This window comes from Tursiops truncatus, chromosome 14, assembly GCF_011762595.2.
Source record: "Tursiops truncatus isolate mTurTru1 chromosome 14, mTurTru1.mat.Y, whole genome shotgun sequence".
NCBI lineage: Eukaryota > Metazoa > Chordata > Mammalia > Artiodactyla > Delphinidae > Tursiops > Tursiops truncatus.
This window is the reverse complement of record NC_047047.1, coordinates 51,347,937-51,367,606: the sequence shown is the minus strand read 5'-3', so window position 1 is coordinate 51,367,606 and position 19,670 is coordinate 51,347,937. Positions and strand designations below refer to the sequence as shown.

Here is a 19,670-nt window from a genome sequence, read left to right as displayed (position 1 = left end):
GAACCAGCTGAAAGCTAAGGGGAGCAAGCGTTTATTGGGAGAGGAGGTGATCAGGGGAAAATACTGCTGAAAGGACAGGGAAAACGAAGACTCGATAATCACCGTACTAACTATCATACCTCTAGCTAGAATACTGTAGTAACAATAGTAACAGACAGTCTTTATGGAGAAACAGTTATGAGCCAGGCACTTTAATATGTAATTTAATCCTCATAAGAACTTTGTAAGGTGGGTCCTATTATCATCCTCATTTTCACAGATGAGAAAACTGAGCACAGAGGGCTGAAGTCATTTGCCTGAGGTCACACAGCCAGTAAGTGATGAAATCAGAGTGGGAGCTCTTCTTTCTCCCTCCACGGCCCCTATCTTCAAATGCCGTGTTTCCCGTGTTGGAGTATAAAAAGCCAGGGGGAGGGCTTCCCTGGTGGCGCAGTGGTTGGGAGTCCGCCTGCCGATGCAGGGGACACAGGTTCGTGCCCCGGTCTGGGAAGATCGCACATGCCGCGGAGCGGCTGGGCCCGTGAGCCATGGCTGCTGCTGAGCCTGCGCGTCCGGAGCCTGTGCTCCGCAACGGGAGAGGCCACAACAGTGAGAGGCCCGCGTACCGCAAAAAAAAAAAAAAAGCAGCCAGGGAGGCAGGATGGGGAGGGGAGATTTTTCCTCTTTAGAAATTTGGATTCTTTCAGACACAGGCAAGGAAATACTCCATTGTTGCTAAAGCCCAAGTCCAAGTTGGTGACCGTGGACTGGCATTGTAGCAGCTGTTTCTGACGGTTCAGCTAGATTAGGGCAGTGTTGAATGCATGACGCAGCTGTTCTTGCCATGGGAAAGCCTTGCCCCGAGTGCTCTAGGGCAGTGGTTCTCAAAGTGGGGGTCCCTGGCCAGCAGCATAACATCACCTGGGAACTAAGAGAGGCAGAGTGTCAGGCTCCAGCCCAGATCTTCTGAATCAGAAACTCTGCGGGGCGGGAGGAGGGGGGAGGAATCCATGTTCTAACAAGCCTCCGTCAGATTCTGCTGCACAAGTTTGAGAACCTGTGTTCTTGGGAGATCCCTGAAAAGATAAAAGAGGAAAACTCCAATAACTTATAATCCATATATCTCACCTTGGCAGAAACCAGATGGAAGAGTGGTTCTCTACCCTGGCTGCCCACCGGAATCACAGGGGGGCCTTTGAACACTACTGATGCCTGAGTCCCATCCTCAGAAATTCTGGTTTCGTTGGATTGGGGTTGGCCTGATCATTTGATTTTTGAAATAAGGATTTGAATGGGGACTAGGTGATTCAATGAATGGTTGGCTTCTGAACACTTCTGAGTACAAAACGGTACTTGGGGGAGAAAACAAGGCGGGCTTTGAAGGGGAGGGTCAAGACAAATGGAAGAGAAACTAGACCTTAGGGCCTTGGTGAATACCAGTAAAGCTTGAATAATCCTGGAGGTTGTGGTGGGGGGAGAAGGTAGTCTGAATTCGTAACAATTCTTAAGGATGGACTTATTTTCAAAGAGATGCCAATTATAAAGTAGATATGCCGTCCAGGCTGCTCCCTGAATAAAGTGTCACTGTGATTTTTACTCAGTCTTCATGGAAATGATTCTCCTAATTCTGGTTGAAAACAATATGCTGACATCCTCCTGGCAGCTCCGCTGAGACTGTATCTGTATGTTAAGAATGTACTCTGACCCTCTGGCCTCTCACCTCGCTGTTTCCCCTTTGCTCCATGAATGTTCCTCCCCTGCTGACGTAGTCAGTTTACCGGTCCCCAAGCCTTCTCTGTTCCCATGTCCTGGTATTTGTTGACACCTCCCGCACCTCCTCCTCCTCTAAGTGAGGGCCTAGCTCCTTCTAGAATCCTCCATGGACCCCACCACTTCAGAGAGCTCCCCTTTCTCCTAATCCTTTCAGCACCCAGTGTCTTTAAGGCACTCTTCTCCTGTTTTGTTTTCATCATTCTACCTATTTCCCATCTCTGCCCCTGGATCATAACCCCCCCCTCCGCCCCGCCACGGCCGCCTCAGGACAGTGATGGTTTATAACTCTTTGCCTCCTGTCTAGCACAGCACCCCACACTCTACGGGCTCCAGAAACTGTAGGCAAGAAACTGCAAAAGTGAATTTCGGTCCATCTTCTTCCCACCTCCAAATGGTGGGCAGATGAGAAGGCACCACCCCTAATGAGGGATGACTGTGGTTTGGCCCTTCTTGAGGACAGAACCCATAGGAAGCACGCCAAGGTGGGAATCCCAGAAGGAGCATCCTCCAGAGTGAGACGTGGCCCTCATGGGAGGGGCTCTCACCATCTCATTAGTCCATGTTGCTTTGTGTTAGTTTCCTAGGACTGCCGTAGCAAATCACCACAAACTTGGTGGTTTAAAATAATAGAAATCTGTTCTCTCACAGTTCTGGAGGCCAGACGTCTGAGACCAGTGTCCCTGGGCTGAAGTCAAAGTGTCGGCCAGGCCGTGCTCCCTCCAGAGGCTCTAGGAGAGATCCTTCTCTGCCTCTTCCAGCTTCTGGTGGCACCGCCTTCCTTGGCTTGTGGCCGCATCACTCTAAGCTCCACCTCCCTGGTCACGTTGCCTTCTCCTCCCTCCTCAAATCGCCTCTGCCTCCCTCTTATAAGGACATTTGTGACTGCCTTTAGGGTCCACTCTGGTGATGCACAATAATTTCCCCAACTCAAGATCCTTAACTTAATCACAACTGTAAAGTCCTTTGTTGCTATCTAAGGTAACATTCACACATTAAGGGATTAGGACATGGATACCTTTGCGGGGGTGGGGGGGCATGATGTAACCCACCACACATATCAAGGTAACGGGAGCCTGCAAAGGGACAGAGACTTGTCCAAGGTCACACTTCAAGGTCATAACGGAAATTAGACAGAGACCCAGATCTCCTTTCTGTCAATTTTGGGCTTCTCCCACTAGACCAAGCTGACGCCTCTAAAAGTAAGACAGACAGATTTTAGAATAACACTTCGTACCCTAACTCCTTCATCTTCTCTCTGGAACGTGTGCTACTAGGGTCCTTGAGTCCCGGTTCTGTTACTTTGGACTCACAGTACGCTTGCTGGCCTGTGTGGGCAGCTGCAGCGGAATTCGCTAAATGGCATTTCCTCCTCTCCTTTCAGGACCGCCTCTTTTTCGTCATGGAGTATGTAAATGGTGGAGACCTCATGTTCCAGATTCAGCGGTCCCGAAAATTCGACGAGCCTCGTTCCCGGTTCTATGCTGCAGAGGTTACGTCAGCCCTCATGTTCCTCCACCAACATGGAGTCATCTACAGGTACCTCTCCTCTCCTCCTCTCTTCCCCAAAAGCGAAAAAAATAAAGAGCTTTCCGGATGCTTGGACTGACTTGGCTCCTGCCCCACTGGTCTCTTAGCAACCCGCTTTAGATTAGCTGTTTGTTCCAATTTGCTTACAGAGGGCTTTTTTGGGGGGCTGTTTATCACTGTGAATGTTAATATTTGAATGGCCCCGGGAGATCTGACCCACTGTTTGTGCCAGTTTTGATTGAAAGCTTAAGCACGACATTTTAAAGGCTTGGCGCCAAGTAACCTTGGGGTGACCTTCGTTTCTCTCTGCCCCACCCCCTACCCTCTTCCTTGAACATCAGGGCATTCTCTTTACTTTTTCCTTCTGTGCCATGAACTTCCTCCCCTTCCCAACCTCTTGCCACTTCCTGAGTTTGTTTGGCTTAGTTGTCTCCAGCAGATAGAATCGGAGAAGGAGGAGTTCCTTGCGGGTCTCAGGGTTTATGATCTTGGGGGGGAGGAGGGGAGGGGAACTAGACAATATCCAACAGGAAGTGACTCTCTACAGATCATCCAGTCCCTTATTACTGCCTTGTCCCCCTTCCAAGAAAACATAGAATGAACACACACACACAGAAATTTTCCAGTAAGAGAGCGAGACTACGCAGGCTCTTCTGTGAGGTCAGGAATTCTGGGAGGAGTAAATATTTATAATTAGCAACAAGGACACTAAAGTTCCTTAAGGTTTTTTCAATGACTGTCAATTTCTTTACTCAGATTTTGCTTCCTCCTTTTTTTTTTTTTTTTTTAAATTGGGTAGAGGAATAGCTGGCTTGGTTCAACCCAGAACTAATCCCTCACCAGAACTTCACTGACCTGCTCCCGGGAGCAATGCCCTGACTAAGTGTTCTCCAAGGGGTTCTGACCAACCCTCACCAGCTCCGTAAAGTCCCTCTGCTCAAATATAGTCAGTGGCTCCCTATGGCCTGCATAACAAAGCCCATACTTTTTAGCCTGCTTTCATGGCCCTCCACGACAGGAGTCCATGTATTTGTTTCCTGTTACTGCATAACAAATTACCACAAACGCAGTGGCTTAAAACAACACCCATTGATTATCTCAGTTTCCACGGGGCAGGAGTCCAGGCAAGGCACACCTGGGTTTCTCTGCTGTGATCAAGGTGTCAGCCAGACTGCATTCTTATCTGAAGTTTGGGCTCCTCTTCCAGGCTTACATGGTTGCGGGCAGAATTCATTTCCTTGCAGCTGGAGCATTCACGTGGCTTCCTCAAGGCCAGCAGGAGAGAAAGTCTTTCCTGCTTTGAGTCTCTAACTTCAGGGAGACCTGGACCCTCTTTGAAACAGATCATTTGATTAGATTGGGCGCAGCCAGGCTAATCTCTCTTTTGTTTAACTCAAAGTCAAATGACTTAGGGACTTTAATTATACATGCAAATCCCTTGGCCCTTGCCCCCTAATGTCATATAATCTCAGTAGTGATATCACATCCCTTTTCCACATTGTTTTGGTTGGAGGTTAATCACAGTTTCGCAGCCACCGTATACAAGGGGAGGGGGTATGAGATTATACCAGAGTGTGACACCTTGGGGGTCACCTTAGGTTATGTCTGCTACAACCCAGAACATCTTTGTCCCCTCACTTCCCATGATCTCTTGTTTTGAACCTACCGAGGTTCTTAGCTTTCCTCAAACTCACCTGCCAATTCCCAACTTCCTCATTTTTCTGCTCTCCTCTCCACCTCCTCTGTCCAGCCCAGAAGCCTCATGCAATACTGCCTGCCGGCTCGAAGCCTGGTCCCACCATCCAGAGCAAGTCTCTCCATCCACCACACTTCATTTGCAATTTGGGAATGAATTGCAAGTTGAAACTGATTGCTGCACCTGCCACTCTTCACCTTGTGTTAGGGTCGGGCATCCGTGTGGGTCCTTCACTAAGTCCCACCCTCTCCTTTAGGGCCATGGCTGCTGCTTTTTAACCCTTTGATCTTCTTATTTTACATCCTCTTCTTATCTTGCACGTAGTAAATGGTCAACAAATGACCATTGGCTTCAATTAGTTTAAAACCCTAATGTCTGCCCCCAAAACTGGTTGCAGGCTAGTTAGAGATACCGGGGTTCGATATGTGGAAAGATCACCCATACTACAAGGCAGTGCACTGTTAGGTGCCAGTGACAGGAAGAATTGGCATTCATTGATATACCATCCCCATCCCCTCCCTATCAGAGTGGGTATAATCACCCACAGTTTACCAGCAGGGATTCAGACTTCCCTTAAATCATTTGCCCCAGGCCGTAAGTGACAGGCTTAGGAAGTGGAACTGATCAGTAAGCTCGTGCTACACATCATGACACTTGCCATGGGGCTCATCAAATCCAAGTCCACGCTTGACTAGTCATTCCAGGTGCTCCAAAACTTGACGTTTGCTTACATGTCTGGTTTCTTCTCCTTTCTACTTCCCTCGTTGAATGCTTCCCTCTCATCACACCTGAGAACACTTTTGTTCTGTTGACTTCTATGAGCCATACATGCCCCCTCTCTTTCTCTCCTTCCCATCTCCTTGACCATTTCACTTCAGTCTCTATATCACCTGGCCTGGTCCTTCTCCCCTCCCCATCTTCTAAATGCTGGGTTTTCCCACGGCCTTCATCCCCAACTACTCCTCCTGAGCAATTTCAGCATTTGCATGCCTCCAAATGACACCCGTGTGCCCGTGACTTCCATATCACTCTCTCCAGAACCGCGCACGAGATCTCTCTCTTTCAGGACAACCTCCAGGGCCTTCTTCCTTCTTCCCTGGCGAGTTTGCAAGAATTTCTTGACATGACTCACTCACTGCCTCTCGGTTTTCTGCCCTTCTGTCTGTCTACCTCCCTCTCCATCGCTGCCCAGTGTTCTTTCAAAGCACAGGCTGGTTGTCACAGGATCCCCTTCTTAGCAACCTTCACCCCTCGTAAGATAAAGCACAGAAAGGGGTGCTGTTTCTACCCATAGGAGATGCCTTTTTGTGTTTCTCACAAAGACACCATGCATGCTGACAGGGCCCTCGTGGACCCCAACAATCTTTTGATCCTTATCCCCCTTCCCCCAACCGTGTATCCCACCCTCAAGGCCCTCCAAATTAGGCCATTCTCCCCCAAATACCCTTCTCTTTCATTTCTCCTAGTCTTTGTCTCCACTGTCCCTGGAATTCCGTTGCTCCTAATCTGTGTCTTGATCAGTGAGTGGCTTCCAGGTCACATCTATGGTCTGACTGCCTTAGAGTCCCTGGTTTAAAAAATAGGTAGATTCCAGAATACTGGACAAGGGGACTAGATAAGGATATAGGTGAGGAAAGAGTGGCCATGAGTTGGTGATCGCTGAAGCTGGGTGATGGGTACACAGGGGTTCACTATTCTGTCTGCTTTTTGTATGTTTTGAATTTGTCATAAAGAATCTTTTTTTTTTTTTTTTTTTTAAAGAATAGCAATTCCAGGGTACCATTCCTAGAGCCTTTGATTCAGTAGGTCTGGTATGGGGTTCAGGAATCTGTACTTTCTTAAAACATTCCTCAGGTGATTCGGGGACCACGGGTCTAGAAAAATTCCGTTCTGCCCTCAGAACTGTGTCAGATGCCCCGGCTCTGGGAGGCCTCCCCTGACCACCCAGCCTGCCGTGGGGGTCATGCCTTCCCTGAGCGACAGCATCTCTCTGGATCAGGCTGGTTCCCTTTGCCAACCTCGTATTTTCACTTAAGATACCTATTCTGTGATTGAGAACTCCATGCAAGCGTGCTTACCTGGCTGGCCTAGGATGGTACCCTGCTTGTAGTAGGTGCTCACTAAATACTTGTTCTAGTCTCTGATGCTCCAGAGCCTTCCAGTCTAGTGGGTTGCTACCTCATACATGTGCACTTTTGAAAGTCTGTGTTGGAAGCATCTGCAGCACACACACACAGTTTTTTTTTTTTTCTTTGCCCCTGAACGGCCCCCCTTCCTTTATCTCTCTCGATTCATAGATGAACGAGGACCATGTGATCTCTCTTTCCCATGCTGCCTTGTTTGAAGCTTCCAGCACACGGGCTAGATGGTATGTGTGTCTGCATATTCGTCTCTGGCTGTTCCGAAGCCCAGGTGGAGACTATATTTGGGGTGGTGCAGGGGTTTATCTGGGAGGTTGGCAAGACCAAATTTTGCAGGAGGAACCTCATTGCTGAAGTTGAGATAGAATTTTCCAGCTTTCCTGCTGGAATTTGTACAGAAACTAATTAGCAGCTAATTGGCCAGGGTTCAGGAACTAAGGGAAGAAGTCGTTTCCCTGACTGGGGGCTCACACTTGAAGTCGAGCCCAGGCTGACAGGCTCCCTTTCCTCTGGGCCCTCTCTGCTCAGGTTCCCCCCCATGGGCGGTACAGGGCACTGTCTCTGTGTCCCCTGCCCAGCAGTCCTGAGGATCCTCTGTGTGCTGCAGTGGGAGCAGGCGCTAGCTTACTGTGTGTCCATGCTTCCTAACTATGGCTTTTAAAAATCTCTTCCCCTCCCTTACGCACTCACACATACCATGACAGGGGGAGGTTTTCAGGGGTGGACTTTCTTCCGAAAGTTGATTCAGGGAACTTTCTCCTACTCTCCATCATGCTCAGAGCTTGTCTGTTTTCCTCTGAGCTGCTCAGTACAGCAGCTGAGTCTCAGAGGATGCTCTTCTGACCATGGGATATGGAAGAGAGACTGTGGGATCCACCTCAGACACAGGGCAGCGAGGATTCCCTGGGAGGAGAACCAGAGGCTCGGCAGACAGGAATGCATCTTCTTCTCTCACAGTCACACGTACTGCGGCAGAGGGTGGTAAAGAACATGGCTTCTGCGGCTCTGGCCAAGTGTCTTAACACTAGAAGAATGAATTCCTTCCTTCGTTTTTATAAAATTGAATTCCTTTTTTTAAAGTATAGAAGTAGTAGTCATAGGGAAAAATCAAAATTTAAACAGCAAAGAAAGGTAAAGTCAGTTTTCTCTTCCCCGACCTCGTAGGTACCCAGGACAAAGCAGTTGAACAGCTGCTAGAGAATCCTTCGAGAAATCTTGAGCAGGTTGCTGAACCTCTTCATGACTGGCCTCCCTGCGGGGTTCGGATAATACCTGCCGTGTCTCCTTTCTAAAGTAGTTGAGAGTGAGCATGACTAGTCGGACTGTACAGGTAGAAGTGAAGGATATAAAAACAAGTGGGGAATGACAAGGTATTTTATTTATATCAAGTATGATTGGTGATTAACATGCCTCACTTACAGCACTAAAATTTGGCTTTTTACCAGCAGGAGAGGAAGTTGTAAGTTTCAAAGCTCTCCTGAGAGAGCTCCAAGATTTCTCCAAGATTTTCAATCTTTAATGAGCCATCATCATCACCCCCCAAAAGTCAGTCCGCCCTGGGTGAGGGGCAGTAAGGGGACCGGAAGGGAGAGAAGGGCATTCTGCTTTAGCCCCATCTAGATCACTCTGTACTCTGGAGGTGCTTAGAAAAGGCTTTCCTTGTTGATGATAATGTTTATAAAAAGTCAATTAACAATTAAGAGCAGGGAACAAAGATTTCGTTTCGACTCAGATAAGCCTGAGTCTGAAATGTCGGGTCCTCTCCAGGGCTGGGGGAGAAAGCCCAAAAGGAGGGACTTGGGAGGGATTTCCCTAGAAAGAGCTGAAGACGTACAGAGGTCTCTGGCTGTGCTCCCCAAGCCCAGCCTCCCTGGGAAATGCATACAGAGTTGTGATGTGCGCCGTAGTCTTGCCTTCCTGGTGGTCTAAGGGGGTTGTGTGCCTGGTCTGCGGAATGGTAGCCTGCCTTGATCCCTGGAAAGCTTTCCTGCCGTAGGCAGTTAGGCGTTTCCTGAGTTGATGAAGGTCTCTGGTTAAAGGCTGTGTTAATAACTGGAAAATCGACTGTCTAGAGTCTCATCTTCTTTCAATACATTTCCAGTGTAGCTAATGCTCGTACACAGCAGGGGGGTGGAGGAATTGGCATGATCCCTTCCATTCTCCTTCTCAGTCTTCTCAGGACCTGGCCCTTAGAAAATCACGGGGGGGGGGGGGGTCTTTGTTCCCACAGAGCACCGTTCTCAGCCGTCAGCATTCCCCCACCCATTGTAGAAAGTGATACTTTAGTGTAAAACTCCTAAGGACCTAGGGGCTGAGTGTGTAGTGAGATGATACCAGTTCCCGTGGTAGGAATCGCAGTGTAAATGTTAGATCAAGGAGGCCCTCAGAGGCTGTCTAATCCGACTCCATTTTATAGATGCGGAACTTGGAAACCAAAGCTGGGCAGTAACTCACTCAAGTTTATGCAGTGAGGTGTTATAAAGCATAGATGTTATTTTAATCAAAGATATTCATATAGATAAAGATTCAAACAGTCCTACACAGTGCTTAAAGAAATGAGAAGCCATTTTCTGCCCTTCCTCTCCACCAATTTCCCCTCCCACAGAGACAACCACTTACAATTCTTTTAGCTGACACTTCTGGTATGGACCTTTGTATTTCAAGATAACATGGTTTTTTTTGGTTTCTTTTTAAAATTGACGTATAGTTGATTTCCAGTGTTGTGTTAGTTTCTGGTGTGCAGCAAAGTGATTCAATTATACATATACATATATTTTTTCACATTTTCCATTATGGTGTATTACAGGATATTGAATATATTTCCCTATGCTGTACAGTAGGACCTTGTTGCTTATCTATTTTAAATATAATAGTTTGTGTCTGCTAATCCCGAACTCCTAATTTATCCCTCCTTCATCGCATTCGCTCTTTGGTAACCATAAATTGGTTTTCTATGTCTGTGAGTCTGTATCTGTTTTGTAAATAAGTTCATTTCTATCATAATTTAGATTCCACATATAAGTGGTATCATATGACATTTGTCTTTCTCTGTCTGGCTTACTTCACTTAGTATGATAATCTCTAGGTCCATCCATATTGCTGCAGATGGCATCATTTCATTTTTTTTGGCTGAGTAGTATTCCATTGATATATATGCCACATCCTCTTCATTCATTCATCTGTTGATGGACACTTAGGTTGCTTCCATGTCTTGGCTATTGTAAATAGTGCTGCTTTGAACATTAGAATGCATGTATCTTTTCGAATTAGAGTGTCCTCTGGATATATGCCCAGGAGTGGGATTGGTGGATCATATGGCAACTCTATTTTTAGTTTTTTAACGAACCTCTGTATTGTTTTCCATGGTGGCTGCACCAGTTTATTTTCCTACCAACAGTGTAGGAGGGTTCCCTTTTCTCCACACCCTCTCCAGCAGTTGTTATTTGTAGACTTTTTAATGATGGCCATTCTGACCAGTGTGGGGTGATACCTCATTGTACTAAATAACATGTTTTAATGTTATTTTTTAAATTTTATTTTAGACATTATCTAGTGACTTTCCACTATGGAAGTGAGAATTTAGTTCTCTGCCCCACCTACTACCTACTCACCACCCTATCACATCCACATAGCCTTCCAAACGTCCCATCTTCTCAACAGAGTTTACTGTAATTTTTGTTAAATGAATGTACATTGTATACATTATTATGACTGTGAAATACTATTTGGAACTAAGCCACTTGATAAGCTATAATTACTTTTCCTTTCCTATACATTTTCTCTGTTTGTTTTCCCTGGACATAACACAGATGCTCTCCAGATTGTCCACATCTCCCTTCAGGGTGGCTAGGTGCAATAGGCATTCTATCAATATTCTTGGATAAATTTCTACCGGTGCCTTCTAAACTGCTCCAGTCTGAACAGTTGTCCTCAGTGCCTACTGCAGAGCTGTCACCCTGGGATCTCCCTTCACTGTTGTCCAGGCGTCTTTGCTTCTTCCATGTGAGAGCTCCTCTCTTATATCACATGTCTCCTCTTTCTTGATACACTTCCTTGATGTGGTGATGTACCTTCTGAGAAAGCGTATGAAAAGTAAATTTTTGAGATCTTCCTTTTATATCTAAAACGATCTTGATTGTACTCTCAAACTTGATAAAGAGTTTGGCTAGGTATAGAATTCTAGATTGAAAACCATTTTCACTCACAATGTGAAGGTATTGTTCCACAGCCTTCCAACTCCCAGTGTTGCTATTAAGAAGTCCAAAACTATTTTGCTCTTGATCTTTCGTATGGACTTATTTCTTTTTTCTGCAAGCTTGTTAATTACATGTTAATGATGTGGTGTAGACCCATTTTCATCCATTGCACTGGGCCTTAGATAAACCTTTTTAATTTAGAAAATCATGTCCTTCAGTTCTGGGAAGTGTCTAATTTCTTTAATGATTTCTTCTGTTCTCTTTCTGTAACTATCATTCAGATATTGGAGTAGTCAACTTGGGCATCATTACAATGAATCATCCTATGAGCCATTTATTTGGGGGAACTTCTGACTATCAATATTTTTACAGTTTTTCTATTGGAGTCCTCAGATTACCCTGGGAAGACTTTTCCAGAGTCCTGTCTGAAGAGACGGGGCTTGGCAGCCAGGTGAGCCAAATGAAAGAAGAGGGTTGAAGGCCCAGCTCCCAGAATACATATATCCATCCAATTGCCCTATTTTTAGTTCTATACACTGGTGCCTGCCCTCTCCCCTGTTCCACCCCGGTCCCGGAGACTTTCTGTTTCTCCCCTGAAGAGAATAAATCTCTGATGTAGAGAAGGGGCTGTGCAGAGTAAGAAGAGAATCTGAGTTTATAGTTGCTTTTCAACCAGATCTCTTCACTTTATCTCTTTCTACATCATCCTCATCTCCAGGGGTAACGGTTACTGCAAATTCCTGAGCTTTGTTAGAGCAGGAAGTGGGAGATTCTACAGCGTAAATTTGATCATTCTTGACTTTCCCCATTGCTGGTTCAGGATTCAGCTCTTTCTCAGGTCTACTGAGTCATGTCCCATTCACCCCTCTGCTTTCCAGCTTCCAAAATTACGTCGCTGTTCTTTCTTCTCTTGTTCGCCCCATCTTTGTGTGTTTAGGCCTTTGTGTGTAATTTTGGGATGGAGAGAAAAATAATTTGTTGTGGGTATTTGAGAAGTCAATAATTTTATATCTAGAAGTCAATAATAATAATAACAATAACAAAAATAATAACCACCACAGCAGTAGCAGCAACAGCAACAACGATAGCAAGATACTCATTTAGCCTTCGTTACCAGCCAGACTCTATTCTGAGCACTTTGTACCCAGTAACTCATTTAATCAGCACACAACAGCCCTGTGCGGTAGATACAGCTATTATCCATGGGATTTACGGTATTTCCGAAAAAGGAGATCCTGCCAGATCCCACCCCATTGCCGTCACTGTCAGGTCACCCTGTCGGTTGCTGCCAGCTGCGGTCTTGCGTGGGAAGCAAAGTTGTATGCTGGAGACACAGTGCTGAATTTGGAGTTGGAGAACTGGGGCTGAATTCAGTGTCTGTCTCGTCTTTATTGTGTTTTCCTGGGCAGAATACTTAAACTGTTTGAAGTGTAGTTCCCTCACTGTACCATGGGAATTAGAATGCAAAGCTCCCTGGACGGGGTGGAAAATTACATGAGAAAACATTTGCAGAAGTGCCGAGCGCAATTCTTGGCACCTAGGAAGCTCCATAAATATTGGTTGGATGAATGAGTGGGAGGAGGGTTATGGAGTCAGAGGATGTTATGGGCTGAATTGTGTTCCCTCCAAATTCGTATGTTGAAGTCCTAACTCCTAGTACCTCAGAATGTGGCTGTATTTGGAGATAGGCCCTTTAAAGAGGTGAGAGGTAATATAAGGTCACATGGGTGATCCCTAATCTAATATGACCAGTGTCTTAATAAGATGAGGAGCTTAGGACACAGACATGCACAGAGGGAGACCATGAAGACACCAGGAGAAAACCCATTTACAGGCCAAAGAGAAATCTCAGAAGAAACCAGTCCTCCATCTGGGACTTCCAGCCTCCAGAACTGTGAGAAATACATTTCTGTTGCTTAAGTCACCCAGAGTATGGTACTTGGCTATAGCAACCCTAGCAAACTAATATAGAGAATGCAGGTTGCAGTCCCAGCATTGCCACTTACTAACCATGTAACCCTGGGCAAACGACCTGATCTCTCTGAGCCACAGTTTCCTCATCTGTAAAATGGAGCTGATAATAAATATCAAATCAAAATAAGATGGCCAGGCCTGCAGACTTGGCGTAAATTGAAAGCTTTAGATAAGCTAATGGACATGAAAGGACTCTATAAGTTGTTTGGGGCACAGCGAGGTGTGGGGAGGTGCAGACACCCCAGGAACGATGACACCCTGTTTGTGGGGAGCAGGGTGGTGGACATGTGAGGCTCTGTCCCCATGCAGGTCAAGGGCCCATCTAGGACAGGGCCTAGATCTTAGAGTCAGGCAGTATTCCGGGGAAGGGAGCCTCTCTTTGGTGTTATTCCAATACTGTGAGCATGCAGGGACCCTGAGGCAGGGTAAGAGGGTACTGAGAAATGCACCTAACAGTGTCCAGTGGGCTGGAACAGCCGACAGGTGTGCTTGCATAGGAAATCTGCAGAGTCTGACTTCCGTGCCTCGGCCTCCTGGACGGAGATCTACCATCTTCATGAGCTCCCACTCCACCCCCCACCCCCATCCCCCACTCCCTACATGACCACCTTCAGCAAAAAAGCTGACTTCAAAAATGTGCATTTTGGTAATGAGAGTCATTTGGTCCCTCTACCGTGTTGTATAATTGAAGGGCTTGTCTCCTGATAAAGGAATACTAAGTGTAATTGTGGGGTTTCAGGGGCAGTCACTTTTTTGTGGGTCTAGGTTTACTTAGAGGTGAGACCATCTTCACCCCAAACTCCTTTCGTGCAGTTTCACCTGCCAATGACAGTGTAGGGTGAAGTCGTTGTGACATGATAAAGGGGAGGGGAAGAGAGAGCAGAGCCTGAGCTGGTTGGGATGAAAGCCAAGTTTATATTCTTCTGAGGAAGCCATGTTATTGCCGACCAGATCAGAAGTAGAATGCTGACTCCGTTGACATTGGAGGCGCAGAGCAAACAGGAAGTTTGGAACCAGAGGGAAATTCCTGATTAAATGTGTCTGAGTGTTTCAGCTAATAGTGTGTATTCAGAGAGAAAATGATCAGGGACCCTGTCATCTACTTTTGTGTCTCTCATTATACCTACCACAGAGCTGAGAACCCGTTGTAGTGGGTAAGGACTCCTGGCTCAAATTCTTGTCTCCACTTCTTATTAGGTATGTGACCTTCAGCAAGGGACTTACTTCTCTAACCCTCAGTTTCTTCATCTGTAAAATTACCTCCCTCAAAGAGAGATTGTGAGAATCAAATACATGTCAATATGTGTAAAATCATTACGATTGTGTCGGGTACAGAGTAAACACTCACCGAATGCTCGCTGCTGCTGTTGCCATCGTGATTCTATTTCACAAGAGGCTGAGCAGACAGTTGGTCAGATTCACTTCGTCCATCTCAGAAAGTTTACCATGAATGTATCTTGCTAGCTGGCAAACTGATGAAAACACCTTGTCAGGTTAGAGTCTCCCAAACAAAAGCTAGTTTGAGGACTTTGGACCTGTATTATGAAGCAGAATTTGGTCTATGTAGCTTTTATGACCATGCAGTGTTCTATAGAAAGTAGACATCTTGGAACATGTATTACTGCAGTGTATTCAACAGTAGAGCCTGAATTCTCCTGGGCTGAGTCTTAAGATTGTGTTTCTTCAATGCCTTTGGCTAATGATTGAACTGCAAAAAATGGGAATTGTTTTAGCGAACAATGGGCGGCTTTGCCACGGGGTAAGCAGAGTCTGTGTGAACGTCTGAGTGGATCCCGCCGTCTCAGCCCTGGCTGAGTCCAAGACGACTCGGGCTGTTGGGGCCGCTCCTCAACCCATGGAAGCGTTAGGGGCCACAGTTAATTAGCTTTGTTTCTCTCTTTGGTCATGTGGTAACAGGCTGATGGATTAATCCTGGTGGTTGTTGCCACCTTCTCTCTCCTTGCTTCTGGGTCTCTTCTCCCACCATTCCTACAGGTTAACTATCATGAAATAAGGAGCTGGGGCACTTTCTTGCTCAGAAGTCTGCAGTGACTCCGTGTTGTCTCAGGATATTGTCCGGACTCTTCCACCTCTTACCTGAAGCCATCCCCAAGCTGACCCTCTCACTAACTTCTTCTCCAGGATTTGCACACAGGTCTCTTCCCACCCACCCTGCCTCCCCAAGTGCTTCTCCCACCGGGCTCCTCCCTGGAAGGTGTCCTCATCAACACAGCCACACACTGTGCATTTGTCACCCAGGTCCCAACATCAACTCCTCTCTTTGCCTAGGAATACTGTACATTTTCCTAGAATACCAGACCTTCTTTTTCACTTTTTATTTTTTCTCACTCTTTCCCGTCCTTTAAGATTCAGCTTCAGTTCATCTTCCCCTGGCCCTTTCTTCCTCCCGTTAACGCGGCATCTACTCCATTATATTCTAGCATTTCTCACATTGTACTGACAACTGTTTCTTGGTGGAATGATCTTGTAGAGCTTCTGCGGGTTATGCTGAACTTACGGTTGAATCCAATCGCCCTTGAGTTCATGGCCAACCTATTCAAATGGATCAAGCAAAACACCTCCAGGGAGGTAGGGGGACTTTCTAAATATATTTGGCCACAGGGATGCGCTTTCTGATGGACTTCTCGCTGGACCCACCTTTTCCTGGGCTTCCTTTCTGTGTGCACTGCCCCATTCCACGGTCTTTTTATTCTTCGCAGTGTCTGGCTGATGAAGTGCTTCAGTAGAAAGAACGTGGGGCCAGGAATCTGATAAAGCTTTGCCTCAGTTGGGTGACCTCAGGCAAATGACTTCTCCTCTCTGGACCTCGGCTCTGTACGTGACGGCTGCATTGGAGGACCTTGCTCTGTGAGCCTAAGGTTGTTGGTCTGGGAATCCCTTGAACAGACTCTGAAAATGAATCTCAAAAAATGGCATCTGCAAATGACCTCAGTGAGGCTCCAGAGGTAACTGCATTTAACTGCCTGGTGCCTTCTGGAGAGTTTAGAGGTCCTGGAACGTGAGACTTGGTTGACAGGTGGTCTCATGCTCTGTGCTCTGAATGTCAGATCACCCTCTGTGGATCCCCGACTCCAGTGTATCCACAGTCCCCCCTCTTAATCAAAACAAATGGTTTCTCAAGGGTCTGATGCTGCCAAGTTAAGTGTTTATCCCTGTAGTGAGCAGAGCTTCCTCCAAGGGCCATAACCCACCACACGGGCAAGAGTTCCTGTCTGAGGAGCAGGGCTGTTTGCTTAGAAAGTCATGGTCCCGTCAAGATTGAGAATCTCACTCCCCAGGATTCAGAACCTTCTCTGAAGTGGGAAATCTCTCAGATGAAATTCCCTCCATTGTTGGAAATATGCTAATGCAAAAGCATTCATCCAAAAGGGATTTCAGTTTGGGTTTGTACCGTTTCTTGAAGAGTACCGCTCTGTTGTTCAGAAGCTGTGTGTTTAAGCAGATGCTCATTTATTCAGTCAGCAATCACTGTGTAAGCCTCCTTGGTGTATCAGGTGTAGGCCTTGGAGATACCATGAAAAGGAAAAGACACACACTCTCTGCCCTCGTGGCACTTAAGTTTGGGTGGGGATGCCAGGCAATAAAATGAACAATAACAATAAAACACTGATAAGGATGGTGATAGGGAAAGGGTAGGGTGCCAGGGAACTACATAGCACAGATACCTCAGCTGGATGGGGAAAATCAAGGAAGGCTTTCTGGGGGAATTGACCTCTCCCAAAGAGGCCCAATGGGGTAAGAGTTGGCCAGAGGAAGAGGTCATGGGAGAGTGTACCAAGGAGTGGGATCAGGATGTGTGAAGGCTTGGGCAGGCGGGATGCCAAAGGGGTCTGTGGGTCTAAAGAATTTCTACATGCCTGGATCTCGAAGCACAAAGGGAGGCTTGGTGAGCAGTGAGGCTTGAGGGGAGACCACAGACCCCATCCTGAGGGGCCACAGAATGACCGTCTGAAGTCACGTGACTGCACACTGTTGTGCTGTTAGGTTGTGTTATCTGTGGGCATTGTGGAAGAAGGGCCTACTATTTAATAGAATTTTAGAGGTGTGAGTAAACTTGGGGGTCAGCTACTCCAACGCCATCTTCTATAGATGAATAAATTAGGGAGGTGGACTGACTCGTCCAAGGTCATTCAGCCTCTTGATGATGCAGACAGAACCACTGGTGGGGGCTCTGGGGTTTTTTGATAGTGTGGGCTGATAAACTGACTCCAAATAAACAAACAGAAGCACCGGGTTTGTAGCTGATTTCCATGGTGTAAATATTCCCTCCGGGGGAAATTTCAAGCTACCCATGTTTCACAATCAGCTCACAACGCTCCTGAAGATTTAGCAATCTGATTTGTGAGCCGGCACCAAAGGAGGAAAGCTATGCACATCTCTTCCCAGCTCCGTGGCCAGTGACATTTTGTTGGTAGGTTGATGTCAGCCATGGTGGGAGTATTTGTACCATGGAACTCAGCAAATGCTACAGATCAAAGTTTGTTTCCCCTGGAAAGCTATTGTTAAATATTTACCGGTACCCCACTGTAAAATGAAATCTTTAGATTAAGTTGGGCAGTGCTGTTCAGGTCAACTATACCCCTCTTGGTTTTCTGCCTGTTTGGTATATCACTGAAAAAGGGCATTTGTGCATTTCTCCTTTCAGTTCAATCATCTTTTTTCTAACAGTTTTATTCCAATTTAATTCACATACCATACAATTCATCCGCTGAAAGTGTACAAATCAGTGGCTTTTAGCATATTCAGACAGTCGTGCAGTTATCACCAAAATATTTTCATCACTCCAAAAAGAAACTCTATTTCTTTTAACCATCAACCCCCAGTCCTCTCCCACCCTCACTCCCAGCCCTAGGCAACCACTTATCTACTTTCTCTATAGACTTGCCTATTCTGGGCATTACATATACATAGAATTATACAACATGTGATGTCTTGTAACTGGCTTCTTTTACTTAGCATGTTTTCAAGGTTCATCCATATCGTAGCATGTATCAATGCTTCATTCCTTTTCATGGCTGAATAATGTTTTGTCGTGTGGGTATACCACATTTTGTTTATTCATTCATCAGTTGATGGGCCTTTGGCTTGTCCACCTGCTGCTATTAATATTACTGTACAAGTCTTTGAGTGGACATAACGTTTTCATTTATCTACCTAGGAGTAGAATTGCTGGGTCAGATGGCTTAACTTTTTGAAGAACTGTCAAGCTGTTTTCCAAAGTGACTGCATCATTTTACATTCCCACCGGCAACCTGTGAAGATTCCAGTCACTCCACATCTTCACCAACACTTGTTATTGTCTGTCCTTTTTGATTATATATCCAAGTGGATGTGATGCATATCTAATTGTGGTTTTGAGTTCTATCAGTTTTTGCCTCTATTTAGACACTCTCTTGTTCAGTACATACCTGTTTAGGATTTTTAGATCATCTTGAAGAATTGACCCCTTCATCATTATGTAATGTACCTTATTCCTGATAATTTTCCTTACTGTGAAGTCTGCTTTGTCCGAAGTTAATATAGGTCGTCCAGCTTTCTTTTGATTAGTGTCAGCTTGGTATTTCTTTCTCCATCCTTTTACTTTTAATCTATCTGAACCTTTATTATTCAATGTGTGTTTCTTATAGACAAAATATAGTTGGGTCTTGGGTTTTTTTAATTTTTTATTTATTTTTGGCTGCATGGGGTCTTTGTTGCTGCACACAGGCTTTCTCTAGTTGCGTTGAGCAGGGGCTACTCTTTGTTGTGGTGCGCAGGCTTCTCCTTGTGGTGGCTCCTCTCATTGTGGAGCAGGGGCTCTAGGCGTGCAGGCTTCAGTAGTTGTGGCTCACGGGCTCTAGAGCGCAGGCTCAGTAGTTGTGACACGGGCTTAGTTGCTCCGTGGCATGTGGGATCTTCCCAGACCAGGGCTCGAACCCGTGTCCCCTTCATTGGCAGGCGGATTCTTAACCACTGCACCACCAGAGAAACCCTGTTTGTTTCTTAATCCACTCTGACAATCTCTGTCTTTTAATTGGTGTATTTAGAGCATTCACCTGTAAAGTGATTATTGATAGAGTTGGATTGATATCTACTATTTTTGTAACTACTTTTTACTCATTACATTTGTTCTTTGTTTCCTCCCCCCACTTTTTCTGTTGCTTTCTTACTTAAAAAAAAATTGCCAGTTGTAATTGTAAGATGCATCTTAACTTCAAAATTGTTAAAATGTAAAAAAAAATTTTTTTTAAAGTGTGTTCTAGACTCGATGAACCATGGTCATAGTACCCCGCCCCCCATAAGGAGGTTGTAGAGCTTAAATAGGGCTGTGCATCAAAGTACTTGGTGCAGTATTTGGTATGGCAGTGAGCACTAGGTATTAAC

The 19,670-nt window shown here is 45.9% G+C and overlaps 1 protein-coding gene across 3 annotated transcripts in view; it reads left to right on the top strand.

Annotated features, from left to right (window-relative positions):
* The window catches only part of PRKCE (protein kinase C epsilon), a 683,788-nt gene that overhangs the window by 450,718 nt on the left and 213,400 nt on the right, over positions 1-19,670 (top strand). For all 3 annotated transcript variants that reach the window (XR_012325843.1, XR_012325842.1, XM_033838611.2), the window contains one exon: positions 3,134-3,288. Coding sequence is in view for 1 of the 3 variants with exons in the window: in XM_033838611.2 (XP_033694502.1) it covers positions 3,134-3,288 (155 nt within the window). In the remaining 2 variants the exon portion in view is untranslated. The remainder of the gene's footprint in view (positions 1-3,133; positions 3,289-19,670) is intronic.